The sequence below is a fragment of the Lucilia sericata genome, unplaced genomic scaffold, assembly GCF_015586225.1.
Source record: "Lucilia sericata isolate MDLA Ls3-8-SP2 unplaced genomic scaffold, ASM1558622v1 Contig002762F_arrow, whole genome shotgun sequence".
In the NCBI taxonomy this organism is placed as follows: Eukaryota; Metazoa; Arthropoda; class Insecta; order Diptera; family Calliphoridae; genus Lucilia; species Lucilia sericata.
Window position 1 is genome coordinate 12,527 of NW_023996475.1, and position 15,948 is coordinate 28,474.

General features: G+C 30.9%; 1 protein-coding gene across 1 annotated transcript; it reads right to left on the reverse strand.

Annotated features, from left to right (window-relative positions):
• Positions 1–389: 389 nt before the first annotated feature.
• On the reverse strand, positions 390–1,364 carry LOC119614290. The gene has a single exon (XM_037970430.1). It carries the CDS (start codon positions 1,362–1,364, stop codon positions 390–392), a length of 975 nt encoding a protein of 324 aa, XP_037826358.1.
• Positions 1,365–15,948: the final 14,584 nt, after the last annotated feature.

Sequence of the window (15,948 nt, forward strand, 5' to 3'; positions counted from 1 at the left end):
TGAAGCCTTCACTTGAACACTCAACTTCTTTTAGATTTAGGGTGTCTCGAATGAACAATGATATTCCACCGTAACCGTCAGAACGACAACAGTGTACAGATTTATATCCTGGAATTTTGTAAATATTAACTACATCTTCCTTAAACCACGTTTCTTGCACAGAAATAACAGCAGGTAACTTATAGAAACTAGATAGCAGAGATTTAAATTTGTTAAACTTAGCAACAGATGATATGCTCCTAATATTTACAGAAATAATATCAAAGCCATAATAATCAAAATTTTTAACGTGTTTGTTAAATAAATAAAGGTTTTGAAAATACAGATTATTTAACATAATAATATATAATTAAAATTTAATACAAATACAATAAGCAATTAAAATTTGTTTAAGAAGGTGATTCATAATCGTTATCAGAATTTTCATCCGTATGAGGCACTTGTGATTGCCGAGGCGGGGGCTGGAAAGTTGTTGCTTCAGATAATAATTTATCAACATCATCTTCACATTTTAATAGCCTTGGTTTGGATGTCTCGTTTCTTTTGGCAAATATTTTAGCACCTCTTGAATAAACAGCTTTGTACCCCACGGTCTTCAAAGATCGCGCATATTTTAAAAAATTCATTGTTTCTCTGCTCAAATAGTCATTTATATATATATTCTGAGTTTCCTCCTTTTCTTTCAATTTTCTTTTCATCGACATCAATTCAGCTTTAGGTTTTTGTGAACAAAATTTTACCACAACAGATTGAGATTTATTACTTTTGTTTTTCAGAAAATAGGCATCACTTATGTTTTCGGGCTTCACGGTAACACCAACATCTGCTGATAGTTTTACTACTGCATCAACAGCTGTCACATTTTCATTTTGCTTTACACCAGTTATCACACAATCGTTTTGCACTCGTTGGTCGCTGAGAAACTTAACAGAGCTTTTCAAACTATTAATCTCAGATTTTAATGCTTTATTCTCTTTTTGTACGATTTCCAATTTTTTCTTGTTTTCTGCTACACCTTTAAGAATGTCATCAAACTGTTTCGACATGAATGTCATTGTCTCATGTAAACTACTCAGCTGATCCAATTTCTTTAACTCTGTTTTGATCGCATTTAGTTCAACGGTTATAGAAGCACTGGTGTTGTGGATGTTATTGTTGTTATTACATACATGACACACAAATTCTTCTTTTTCGTTTGCTAACAGATGATTAAACTGACGTTTGTTTAACAAAGTACAAACTACATGAAAAGTTTTGTTGCACTTATCACAATCTATGCTTTCATCACTTTCTTCTATTTCTAGATTGCACTGGGTACAAAATAACTTTTTATTAATAAAGCTTCTCCTGCTTGATGGAGCCATATTTAAATATTTCCACTTTCTTTATAAATTTCTTTTAAGAAAGCACTAGATTTTAACAGTTTTTATCAACTTTTTTATTTATATTATACAATTTAAAAATTTCAAAGGCGGAGAGAAAGAAAATATATGTTAACACGCAAAAGGTTGCCAACTTTTTTTTTTATTTATTGGTACAGGTTCAAAAATGCGGTAATTTAAGGCTCCGATATGGTTGCAAATAACTTTTATAGTTTTCATGTTATAACAGTCGTTTATATATCTTTTTATTGCATTATAGTTGCCATTTGCTTTGGTATATAATTTATTTCATAACATATTTTTGGAAAATGCCAATTGGATAGATCGGTAGAATTATTTTCACAGCTTTAAAAACGCGGTAGTTTGAGGTTCCGATATGGCTGCAAATAACATTGACAGTTTTCATGCTATGACAGTCATTTATGCATCATTTTAAAGCATTATGATTGCATTTTAATTTGGTATATCATTTGTGGCACAATGTGTTCGTCTAAAAAATGGTCAATTTGAAGGATCGGTAGAATTATTGTTCTATGTTTAAAAACGCGGTAATTTGAGGTTCCGATATGGTTGCAAATAACTTTGACAGTTTTCATGCTAGGGCAATAGTTTATGCATCATTTTAAAGCATTACAGTTGCACTTTATTTTGGTGTATAATTTGTGGCATAATGAATTTTTACAAAAGTTGGATAGATCGGTATATTTATTGGTACAATTGGATAAATCGGTAGAATTATTTTCCCAGGTTTAAAAACGCGGTAATTTGAGGTTCCGATATGGTTGTGAATAACTTTGACAGTTTTCATGTTATAACAGTCGTTTATACATCTTTTTATTGCATTTTAGTTGCCATTTGTTTTGGTATATAATTTATTGCATAATGTATTTTTAGAAGATGGCCAATTGGATAGATCGATAGAATTATTTTCCCTGGTTTAAAAAGGCGGTAATGTGAGGTTCCGATATGGTTGTGAATAACTTTGACAGTTTTCATGCTAGGGCAATAGTTTATGCATCATTTTAAAGCATTACAGTTGTTGGTTATGGTTGTGAATAACTTTGACAGTTTTCATGCTAGGGCAATAGTTTATGCATCATTTTAAAGCATTACAGTTGCACTTTATTTTGGTGTATAATTTGTGGCATAATGAATTTTTACAAAAGTTGGATAGATCGGTATATTTATTGGTACAGGTTTAAAAATGCGGTAATTCAAGGCTCCGATATGGTTGCAAATAACTTTTATAGTTTTCATGTTATAACAGTCGTTTATATATCTTTTTATTGCATTATAGTTGCCATTTGTTTTGGTATATAATTTATTGCATAATATATTTTTAGAAAATTGCCAATTGGATAGATCGGTAGAATTATTTTCACAGCTTTAAAAAGGCGGTAATTTGAGGTTCCGTTATGGTTGCAAATAACATTGACAGTTTTCATGCTATGACAGTCATTTATGCTTCATTTTAAAGCATTATGATTGCACTTTAATATGGTATATAATTTGTAGCATAATGTGTGTTTTACTAATTGGTGAATTTGATAGATTGGTAGAATTATTGTTCTATGTTTAATAAACGCGGTAATCTTAGGTTCCGATATGGCTGCAATTAACTTTGGCAGTTTTCGTGCTAGGACAGTCGTTTATGCACCATTTTAAAGCATTCAAATTGCCATTTGTTTTGGTATATAATTTATTTCATAATGTATTTTAAGAAAATGGCCAATTGGATAGATCAGTAGAATTATTTTCCCAGGTTTGAAAAGGCGGTAATTTGAGGTTCCGATATGGTTGTGAATAACTTTGACAGTTTTCATGCTATGACAGTCATTTATGCATCAGTTTAGAGCATTATGATTGCACTTTAATTTGGTATATCATTTGTGGCATAATGTGTTCGTCTAAAAAATGGTCAATTTGATGGATCGGTAGAATTATTGTTCTATGTTTAAAAACGCGGTAATTTGAGGTTCCGATATGGTTGCAAATAACTTTGACAGTTTTCATGCTAGGGCATTAGTTTACGCATCATTTTAAAGCATTACAGTTGCACTTTATTTTGGTGTATAATTTGTGGCATAATGAATTTTTACAAAAATTATATAGATCGGTATATTTATTGGTACATGTTTAAAAATGCGGTAATTCAAGGCTCCGATATGGCTGCAATTAACTTTGGCAGTTTTCGTTCTAGGACAGTCGTTTATGCACCATTTTAAAGCATTAAAATTGCCATTTGTTTTGGTATATAATTTATTGCATAATGTATTTTTAGAAAACGGCCAATTGGATAAATCGGTAGAATTATTTTCCCAGGTTTAAAAACGCTGTAATTTGAGGTTCCGATATGGTTGTGAATAACTTTGACAGTTTTCGTGCTATGACAGTCATTTATGCATCATTTTAAAGCATTACAGTTGCACTTTTTTTTGTGTATAATTTGTGGCATAATGAATTTTTACAAAAATTGGATAGATCGGTATATTTATTGGTACAGGTTTAAAAATGCGGTAATTTAAGGCCCCGATATGGTTGCAAATAACTTTTATAGTTTTCATGTTATAACAGTCGTTTATACATCTTTCTATTGCATTTTAGTTGCCATTTGTTTTGGTATATAATTTATTGTATAATGTATTTTTAGAAGATGGCCAATTGGATAGATCGATAGAATTATTTTCCCAGGTTTCAAAAGGCGGTAATTTGAGGTTCCGATATGGTTATGAATTTCTTTGACAGTTTTCATGCTATGACAGTCATTTATGCATCAGTTTAGAGCATTATGATTGCACTTTAATTTGGTATATCATTTGTGGCATAATGTGTTTATCTAAAAAATGGTCATTTTGATGGATCGGTAGAATTATTGTTCTATGTTTAAAAACGCGGTAATTTGAGGTTCCGATATGGTTGCAAATAACTTTGACAGTTTTCATGCTAGGGCAATAGTTTATGCATCATTTTAAAGCATTACAGTTGCACTTTATTTTGGTGTATAATTTGTGGCATAATGAATTTTTACAAAAATTATATAGATCGGTATATTTATTGGTACAGGTCAAAAATGCGGTAATTTAAGGCTCCGATATGGTTGCAAATAACTTTTATAGTTTTCATGTTATAACAGTCGTTTATATATCTTTTTATTGCATTATAGTTGCCATTTGCTTTGGTATATAATTTATTCCATAACATATTTTTGGAAAATGGCCAATTGGATAGATCGGTAGAATTATTTTCACAGCTTTAAAAACGCGGTAGTTTGAGGTTCCGATATGGCTGCAAATAACATTGACAGTTTTCACGCTATGACAGTCATTTATGCATCACTTTAAAGCATTATGATTGCACTTTAATATGGTATATCATTTGTAGCATAATGTGTATTTTTACAAATTGGTCAATTTGATATATCGATAGAATTATTGTTCTATGTTTAATAAACGCAGTAATCTGAGGTTCCGATATGGTTGCAATTAACTTTGGCAGTTTTCGTGCTAGGACAGTCGTTTATGCACCATTTTAAAGCATTAAAATTGCCATTTGTTTTGGTATATAATTTATTGCATAATGTATTTTTAGAAAATAGCCAATTGGATAGATCAGTAGAATTATTTTCCCAGGTTTAAAAAGGCGGTAATTTGAGGTTCGGATGACAGTCATTTATGCATCATTTTAAAGCATTACAGTTGCACTTTGTTTTTGTGTATAATTTGTGGCATAATGAATTTTTACAAAAATTGGATAGATCGGTATATTTATTGGTACAGGTTTAAAAATGCGGTAATTTAAGGCCCCGATATGGTTGCAAATAACTTTTATAGTTTTCATGTTATAACAGTCGTTTATATATCTTTTTATTGCATTATAGTTGCCATTTGCTTTGGTATATAATTTATTCCATAACATATTTTTGGAAAATGGCCAATTGAATAGATCGGTAGAATTATTTTCACAGCTTTAAAAACGCGGTAGTTTGAGATTCCGATATGGCTGCAAATAACATTGACAGTTTTCACGCTATGACAGTCATTTATGCATCACTTTAAAGCATTATGATTGCACTTTAATATGGTATATCATTTGTAGCATAATGTGTATTTTTACAAATTGGTCAATTTGATAGATCGGTAGAATTATTGTTCTATGTTTAATAAACGCAGTAATCTGAGGTTCCGATATGGTTGCAATTAACTTTGGCAGTTTTCGTGCTAGGACAGTCGTTTATGCACCATTTTAAAGCATTACAGTTGCACTTTTTTTTTTGTGTATAACTTGTGGCATAATGAATTTTTACAAAAATTGGATAGATCGGTATATTTATTGGTACAGGTTTAAAAATGCGGTAATTTAAGGCCCCGATATGGTTGCAAATAACTTTTATAGTTTTCATGTTATAACAGTCGTTTATACATCTTTTTATTGCATTTTAGTTGCCATTTGTTTTGGTATATAATTTATTGCATAATGTATTTTTAGAAGATGGCCAATTGGATAGATCGATAGAATTATTTTCCCAGGTTTAAAAAGGCGGTAATTTGAGGTTCCGATATGGTTGTGAATTACTTTGACAGTTTTCATGCTATGACAGTCATTTATGCATCAGTTTAGAGCATTATGATTGCACTTTAATTTGGTATATCATTTGTGGCATAATGTGTTCGTCTAAAAAATGGTCAATTTGATGGATCGGTAGAATTATTGTTCTATGTTTAAAAACGCGGTAATTTGAGGTTCCGATATGGTTGCAAATAACTTTGACAGTTTTCATGCTAGGGCATTAGTTTACGCATCATTTTAAAGCATTACAGTTGCACTTTATTTTGGTGCTAGGACAGTCGTTTATGCACCATTTTAAAGCATTAAAATTGCCATTTGTTTTGGTATATAATTTATTGCATAATGTATTTTTAGAAAACGGCCAATTGGATAAATCGGTAGAATTATTTTCCCAGGTTTAAAAACGCTGTAATTTGAGGTTCCGATATGGTTGTGAATAACTTTGACAGTTTTCGTGCTATGACAGTCATTTATGCATCATTTTAAAGCATTATGATTGCATTTTAATTTGGTATATCATTTGTGGCACAATGTGTTCGTCTAAAAAATGGTCAATTTGAAGGATCGGTAGAATTATTGTTCTATGTTTAAAAACGCGGTAATTTGAGGTTCCGATATGGTTGCAAATAACTTTGACAGTTTTCATGCTAGGGCAATAGTTTATGCATCATTTTAAAGCATTACAGTTGCACTTTATTTTGGTGTATAATTTGTGGCATAATGAATTTTTACAAAAGTTGGATAGATCGGTATATTTATTGGTACAATTGGATAAATCGGTAGAATTATTTTCCCAGGTTTAAAAACGCGGTAATTTGAGGTTCCGATATGGTTGTGAATAACTTTGACAGTTTTCATGTTATAACAGTCGTTTATACATCTTTTTATTGCATTTTAGTTGCCATTTGTTTTGGTATATAATTTATTGCATAATGTATTTTTAGAAGATGGCCAATTGGATAGATCGATAGAATTATTTTCCCTGGTTTAAAAAGGCGGTATTGTGAGGTTCCGATATGGTTGTGAATAACTTTGACAGTTTTCATGCTAGGGCAATAGTTTATGCATCATTTTAAAGCATTACAGTTGTTGGTTTATGGTTGTGAATAACTTTGACAGTTTTCATGCTAGGGCAATAGTTTATGCATCATTTTAAAGCATTACAGTTGCACTTTATTTTGGTGTATAATTTGTGGCATAATGAATTTTTACAAAAGTTGGATAGATCGGTATATTTATTGGTACAGGTTTAAAAATGCGGTAATTCAAGGCTCCGATATGGTTGCAAATAACTTTTATAGTTTTCATGTTATAACAGTCGTTTATATATCTTTTTATTGCATTATAGTTGCCATTTGTTTTGGTATATAATTTATTGCATAATATATTTTTAGAAAATTGCCAATTGGATAGATCGGTAGAATTATTTTCACAGCTTTAAAAAGGCGGTAATTTGAGGTTCCGATATGGTTGCAAATAACATTGACAGTTTTCATGCTATGACAGTCATTTATGCTTCATTTTAAAGCATTATGATTGCACTTTAATATGGTATATAATTTGTAGCATAATGTGTGTTTTACTAATTGGTGAATTTGATAGATTGGTAGAATTATTGTTCTATGTTTAATAAACGCGGTAATCTGAGGTTCCGATATGGCTGCAATTAACTTTGGCAGTTTTCGTGCTAGGACAGTCGTTTATGCACCATTTTAAAGCATTCAAATTGCCATTTGTTTTGGTATATAATTTATTTCATAATGTATTTTAAGAAAATGGCCAATTGGATAGATCAGTAGAATTATTTTCCCAGGTTTGAAAAGGCGGTAATTTGAGGTTCCGATATGGTTGTGAATAACTTTGACAGTTTTCATGCTATGACAGTCATTTATGCATCAGTTTAGAGCATTATGATTGCACTTTAATTTGGTATATCATTTGTGGCATAATGTGTTCGTCTAAAAATGGTCAATTTGATGGATCGGTAGAATTATTGTTCTATGTTTAAAAACGCGGTAATTTGAGGTTCCGATATGGTTGCAAATAACTTTGACAGTTTTCATGCTAGGGCATTAGTTTACGCATCATTTTAAAGCATTACAGTTGCACTTTATTTTGGTGTATAATTTGTGGCATAATGAATTTTTACAAAAATTATATAGATCGGTATATTTATTGGTACATGTTTAAAAATGCGGTAATTCAAGGCTCCGATATGGCTGCAATTAACTTTGGCAGTTTTCGTGCTAGGACAGTCGTTTATGCACCATTTTAAAGCATTAAAATTGCCATTTGTTTTGGTATATAATTTATTGCATAATGTATTTTTAGAAAACGGCCAATTGGATAAATCGGTAGAATTATTTTCCCAGGTTTAAAAACGCTGTAATTTGAGGTTCCGATATGGTTGTGAATAACTTTGACAGTTTTCGTGCTATGACAGTCATTTATGCATCATTTTAAAGCATTACAGTTGCACTTTTTTTTGTGTATAATTTGTGGCATAATGAATTTTTACAAAAATTGGATAGATCGGTATATTTATTGGTACAGGTTTAAAAATGCGGTAATTTAAGGCCCCGATATGGTTGCAAATAACTTTTATAGTTTTCATGTTATAACAGTCGTTTATACATCTTTCTATTGCATTTTAGTTGCCATTTGTTTTGGTATATAATTTATTGTATAATGTATTTTTAGAAGATGGCCAATTGGATAGATCGATAGAATTATTTTCCCAGGTTTAAAAAGGCGGTAATTTGAGGTTCCGATATGGTTATGAATTCTTTGACAGTTTTCATGCTATGACAGTCATTTATGCATCAGTTTAGAGCATTATGATTGCACTTTAATTTGGTATATCATTTGTGGCATAATGTGTTCGTCTAAAAAATGGTCATTTGATGGATCGGTAGAATTATTGTTCTATGTTTAAAAACGCGGTAATTTGAGGTTCCGATATGGTTGCAAATAACTTTGACAGTTTTCATGCTAGGGCAATAGTTTATGCATCATTTTAAAGCATTACAGTTGCACTTTATTTTGGTGTATAATTTGTGGCATAATGAATTTTTACAAAAATTATATAGATCGGTATATTTATTGGTACAGGTTCAAAAATGCGGTAATTTAAGGCTCCGATATGGTTGCAAATAACTTTTATAGTTTTCATGTTATAACAGTCGTTTATATATCTTTTTATTGCATTATAGTTGCCATTTGCTTTGGTATATAATTTATTCCATAACATATTTTTGGAAAATGGCCAATTGGATAGATCGGTAGAATTATTTTCACAGCTTTAAAAACGCGGTAGTTTGAGGTTCCGATATGGCTGCAAATAACATTGACAGTTTTCACGCTATGACAGTCATTTATGCATCACTTTAAAGCATTATGATTGCACTTTAATATGGTATATCATTTGTAGCATAATGTGTATTTTTACAAATTGGTCAATTTGATATATCGATAGAATTATTGTTCTATGTTTAATAAACGCAGTAATCTGAGGTTCCGATATGGTTGCAATTAACTTTGGCAGTTTTCGTGCTAGGACAGTCGTTTATGCACCATTTTAAAGCATTAAAATTGCCATTTGTTTTGGTATATAATTTATTGCATAATGTATTTTTAGAAAATAGCCAATTGGATAGATCAGGTAGAATTATTTTCCCAGGTTTAAAAAGGCGGTAATTTGAGGTTCGGATGACAGTCATTTATGCATCATTTTAAAGCATTACAGTTGCACTTTGTTTTTGTGTATAATTTGTGGCATAATGAATTTTTACAAAAATTGGATAGATCGGTATATTTATTGGTACAGGTTTAAAAATGCGGTAATTTAAGGCCCCGATATGGTTGCAAATAACTTTTATAGTTTTCATGTTATAACAGTCGTTTATATATCTTTTTATTGCATTATAGTTGCCATTTGCTTTGGTATATAATTTATTCCATAACATATTTTTGGAAAATGGCCAATTGAATAGATCGGTAGAATTATTTTCACAGCTTTAAAAACGCGGTAGTTTGAGATTCCGATATGGCTGCAAATAACATTGACAGTTTTCACGCTATGACAGTCATTTATGCATCACTTTAAAGCATTATGATTGCACTTTAATATGGTATATCATTTGTAGCATAATGTGTATTTTTACAAATTGGTCAATTTGATAGATCGGTAGAATTATTGTTCTATGTTTAATAAACGCAGTAATCTGAGGTTCCGATATGGTTGCAATTAACTTTGGCAGTTTTCGTGCTAGGACAGTCGTTTATGCACCATTTTAAAGCATTACAGTTGCACTTTTTTTTTGTGTATAACTTGTGGCATAATGAATTTTTACAAAAATTGGATAGATCGGTATATTTATTGGTACAGGTTTAAAAATGCGGTAATTTAAGGCCCCGATATGGTTGCAAATAACTTTTATAGTTTTCATGTTATAACAGTCGTTTATACATCTTTTTATTGCATTTTAGTTGCCATTTGTTTTGGTATATAATTTATTGCATAATGTATTTTTAGAAGATGGCCAATTGGATAGATCGATAGAATTATTTTCCCAGGTTTAAAAAGGCGGTAATTTGAGGTTCCGATATGGTTGTGAATTACTTTGACAGTTTTCATGCTATGACAGTCATTTATGCATCAGTTTAGAGCATTATGATTGCACTTTAATTTGGTATATCATTTGTGGCATAATGTGTTCGTCTAAAAATGGTCAATTTGATGGATCGGTAGAATTATTGTTCTATGTTTAAAAACGCGGTAATTGAGGTTCGATATGGTTGCAAATAACTTGACAGTTTTCATGCTAGGGCATAGTTACGCATCATTTTAAAGCATTACAGTTGCACTTTATTTTGGTGTATAATTTGTGGCATAATGAATTTTTACAAAAATTGGATAGATCGGTATATTTATTGGTACAGGCTCAAAAATGCGTTAATTTAAGGCTCCGATATGGTTACAAATAACTTTTATAGTTTTCATGTTATAACGTCGTTTATATATCTTTTATTGCATTATAGTTGCCATTTGCTTTGGTATATAATTATTCCATAATATATTTTTGGAAAATGGCCAATTGGATAGATCGGTAGAATTATTTTCACAGCTTTAAAAACGCGGTAGTTTGAGGTTCCGATATGGCTGCAAATAACATTGACAGTTTTCACGCTATGACAGTCATTTATGCATCATTTTAAAGCATTATAGTTGCACTTATTTTCGGTAGTATCATTTGTAGGCATAATGTGTAATTTTTCACAAATTGGCCTAATTTGATAGATCGGTATATTAGTGGTACTAGGTTGAATAAAATGAGTAATCTAAGGTTCCCGATATGGTTTCAAATTAACTTTTATAGTTTCAGTTCTAGGACAGTCGTTTATGCCCTATTTTTATCATTTAGGTTGCCATTTGTTTTGGTAATCTAATTTAGTGCATATGTATTTTTAGAAGATGGCCAATTGGATAGATCGATAGAATATTTTCCCAGTTTAAAAAGGCGGTAATTTGAGGTTCCGATATGGTTGTGAATTACTTTGACAGTTTTCATGCTATGACAGTCATTATGCATCATTTAAAGCATTATGATTGCACTTTAATTGGTATATCATTTGTGGCATCAATGTGTTCGTCTAAAAATGGTCAATTTGAAGGATCGGTAGAATTATTGTTCTATGTTTAAAAACGCGGTAATTTGAGGTTCCGATATGGTTGCAAATAACTTTGACAGTTTTCATGCTAGGGCAATAGTTTATGCATCATTTTAAAGCATTACAGTTGCACTTTATTTTGTGTATAATTTGTGGCATAATGAATTTTTACAAAAGTTGGATAGATCGGTATATTTATTGAAACAGGTTTAAAAATGCGGTCATTCAAGGCTCCGATATGGTTGCAAATAACTTTTATAGTTTTCATGTTATAACAGTCGTTTATATATCTTTTTATTGCATTATAATTGCCATTTGTTTTGGTATATAATTTATTGCATAATATATTTTTAGAAAATTGCCAATTGGATAGATCGGTAGAATTATTTTCACAGCTTTAAAAAGGCGGTAATTTGAGGTTCCGATATGGTTGCAAATAACATTGACAGTTTTCATGCTAGGGACATTAGTTTACCCATCATTTTAAAGCATTAGAGTTGCACTTTATTTTGGTGTATAATTTGTGGCATAATGAATTTTTACAAAAGTTGGATAGATCGGTATATTTATTGGTACAGGTTTAAAAATGCGGTAATTTAAGGCCCCGATATGGTTGCAAATAACTTTTATAGTTTTCATGTTATAACAGTCGTTTATATATCTTTTTATTGCATTTTAGTTGCCATTTGTTTTGGTATATAATCTTATTGCATAATGTATTTTTAGAAGATGGCCAATTGGATAGATCGATAGAATTATTTTCCCAGGTTTAAAAAGGCGGTAATTTGAGGTTCCGATATGGTTGTGAATTACTTTGACAGTTTTCATGCTATGACAGTCATTTATGCATCAGTTTAGAGCATTATGATTGCACTTTAATTTGGTATATCATTTGTGGCATAATGTGTTCGTCTAAAAAATGGTCAATTTGATGGATCGGTAGAATTATTGTTCTATGTTTAAAAACGCGGTAATTTGAGGTTCCGATATGGTTGCAAATAACTTTGACAGTTTTCATGCTAGGGCATAGTTTACGCATCATTTTAAAGCATTACAGTTGCACTTTATTTTGGTGTATAATTTGTGGCATAATGAATTTTTACAAAAATTGGATAGATCGGTATATTTATTGGTACAGGTTCAAAAATGCGGTAATTTAAGGCTCCGATATGGTTGCAAATAACTTTTATAGTTTTCATGTTATAACAGTCGTTTATATATCTTTTTATTGCATTATAGTTGCCATTTGCTTTGGTATATAACTTATTCCATAATGTATTTTTGGAAAATGGCCAATTGGATAGATCGGTAGAATTATTTTCACAGCTTTAAAAACGCGGTAGTTTGAGGTTCCGATATGGCTGCAAATAACATTGACAGTTTTCACGCTATGACAGTCATTTATGCATCATTTTAAAGCATTATGATTGCACTTTAATATGGTATATCATTTGTAGCATAATGTGTATTTTTACAAATTGGTCAATTTGATAGATCGGTAGAATTATTGTTCTATGTTTAATAAACGCAGTAATCTGAGGTTCCGATATGGTTGCAATTAACTTTGGCAGTTTTCGTGCTAGGACAGTCGTTTATGCACCATTTTAAAGCATTAAAATTGCCATTTGTTTTGGTATATAATTTATTGCATAATGTATTTTTAGAAAATGGCCAATTGGATAGATCGGTAGAATTATTTTCCCAGGTTTAAAAAGGCGGTAATTTGAGGTTCCGATATGGTTGTGAATAACTTTGACAGTTTTCATGCTATGACAGTCATTTATGCATCATTTTAAAGCATTATGATTGCACTTTAATTTGGTATATCATTTGTGGCACAATGTGTTCGTCTAAAAAATGGTCAATTTGAAGGATCGGTAGAATTATTGTTCTATGTTTAAAAACGCGGTAATTTGAGGTTCCGATATGGTTGCAAATAACTTTGACAGTTTTCATGCTAGGGCAATAGTTTATGCATCATTTTAAAGCATTACAGTTGCACTTTATTTTGGTGTATAATTTGTGGCATAATGAATTTTTACAAAAGTTGGATAGATCGGTATATTTATTGGTACAGGTTTAAAAATGCGGTAATTCAAGGCTCCGATATGGTTGCAAATAACTTTTATAGTTTTCATGTTATAACAGTCGTTTATATATCTTTTTATTGCATTATAGTTGCCATTTGTTTTGGTATATAATTTATTGCATAATATATTTTTAGAAAATGGCCAATTGGATAGATCGGTAGAATTATTTTCACAGCTTTAAAAAGGCGGTAATTTGAGGTTCCGATATGGTTGCAAATAACATTGACAGTTTTCATGCTATGACAGTCATTTATGCTTCATTTTAAAGCATTATGATTGCACTTTAATATGGTATATAATTTGTAGCATAATGTGTGTTTTTACTAATTGGTGAATTTGATAGATCGGTAGAATTATTGTTCTATGTTTAATAAACGCGGTAATCTGAGGTTCCGATATGGCTGCAATTAACTTTGGCAGTTTTCGTGCTAGGACAGTCGTTTATGCACCATTTTAAAGCATTAAAATTGCCATTTGCTTTGGTATATAATTTATTGCATAATGTATTTTTGGAAAACGGCCAATTGGATAAATCGGTAGAATTATTTTCCCAGGTTTAAAAACGCGGTAATTTGAGGTTCCGATATGGTTGTGAATAACTTTGACAGTTTTCATGCTATGACAGTCATTTATGCATCATTTTAAAGCATTACAGTTGCACTTTGTTTTTGTGTATAATTTGTGGCATAATGAATTTTTACAAAAATTGGATAGATCGGTATATTTATTGGTACAGGTTTAAAAATGCGGTAATTTAAGGCCCCGATATGGTTGCAAATAACTTTTATAGTTTTCATGTTATAACAGTCGTTTATACATCTTTTTATTGCATTTTAGTTGCCATTTGTTTTGGTATACAATCTATTGCATAATGTATTTTTAGAAGATGGCCAATTGGATAGATCGATAGAATTATTTTCCCAGGTTTAAAAAGGCGGTAATTTGAGGTTCCGATATGGTTGTGAATTACTTTGACAGTTTTCATGCTATGACAGTCATTTATGCATCAGTTTAGAGCATTATGATTGCACTTTAATTTGGTATATCATTTGTGGCATAATGTGTTCGTCTAAAAAATGGTCAATTTGATGGATCGGTAGAATTATTGTTCTATGTTTAAAAACGCGGTAATTTGAGGTTCCGATATGGTTGCAAATAACTTTGACAGTTTTCATGCTAGGGCATTAGTTTACGCATCATTTTAAAGCATTACAGTTGCACTTTATTTTGGTGTATAATTTGTGGCATAATGAATTTTTACAAAAATTGGATAGATCGGTATATTTATTGGTACAGGTTCAAAAATGCGGTAATTTAAGGCTCCGATATGGTTGCAAATACCTTTTATAGTTTTCATGTTATAACAGTCGTTTATATATCTTTTTATTGCATTATAGTTGCCATTTGCTTTGGTATATAACTTATTCCATAATGTATTTTTGGAAAATGGCCAATTGGATAGATCGGTAGAATTATTTTCACAGCTTTAAAAACGCGGTAGTTTGAGGTTCCGATATGGCTGCAAATAACATTGACAGTTTTCACGCTATGACAGTCATTTATGCATCATTTTAAAGCATTATGATTGCACTTTAATATCGTATATCATTTGTAGCATAATGTGTATTTTTAAAAATTGGTCAATTTGATAGATCGGTAGAATTATTGTTCTATGTTTAATAAACGCAGTAATCTGAGGTTCCGATATGGTTGCAATTAACTTTGGCAGTTTTCGTGCTAGGACAGTCGTTTATGCACCATTTTAAAGCATTAAAATTGCCATTTGTTTTGGTATATAATTTATTGCATAATGTATTTTTAGAAAATGGCCAATTGGATAGATCGGTAGAATTATTTTCCCAGGTTTAAAAAGGCGGTAATTTGAGGTTCCGATATGGTTGTGAATAACTTTGACAGTTTTCATGCTATGACAGTCATTTATGCATCATTTTAAAGCATTATGATTGCACTTTAATTTGGTATATCATTTGTGGCACAATGTGTTCGTCTAAAAAATGGTCAATTTGAAGGATCGGTAGAATTATTGTTCTATGTTTAAAAACGCGGTAATTTGAGGTTCCGATATGGTTGCAAATAACTTTGACAGTTTTCATGCTAGGGCAATAGTTTATGCATCATTTTAAAGCATTACAGTTGCACTTTATTTTGGTGTATAATTTGTGGCATAATGAAATTTTACAAAAATTGGATAGATCGGTATATTTATTGGTACAGGTTCA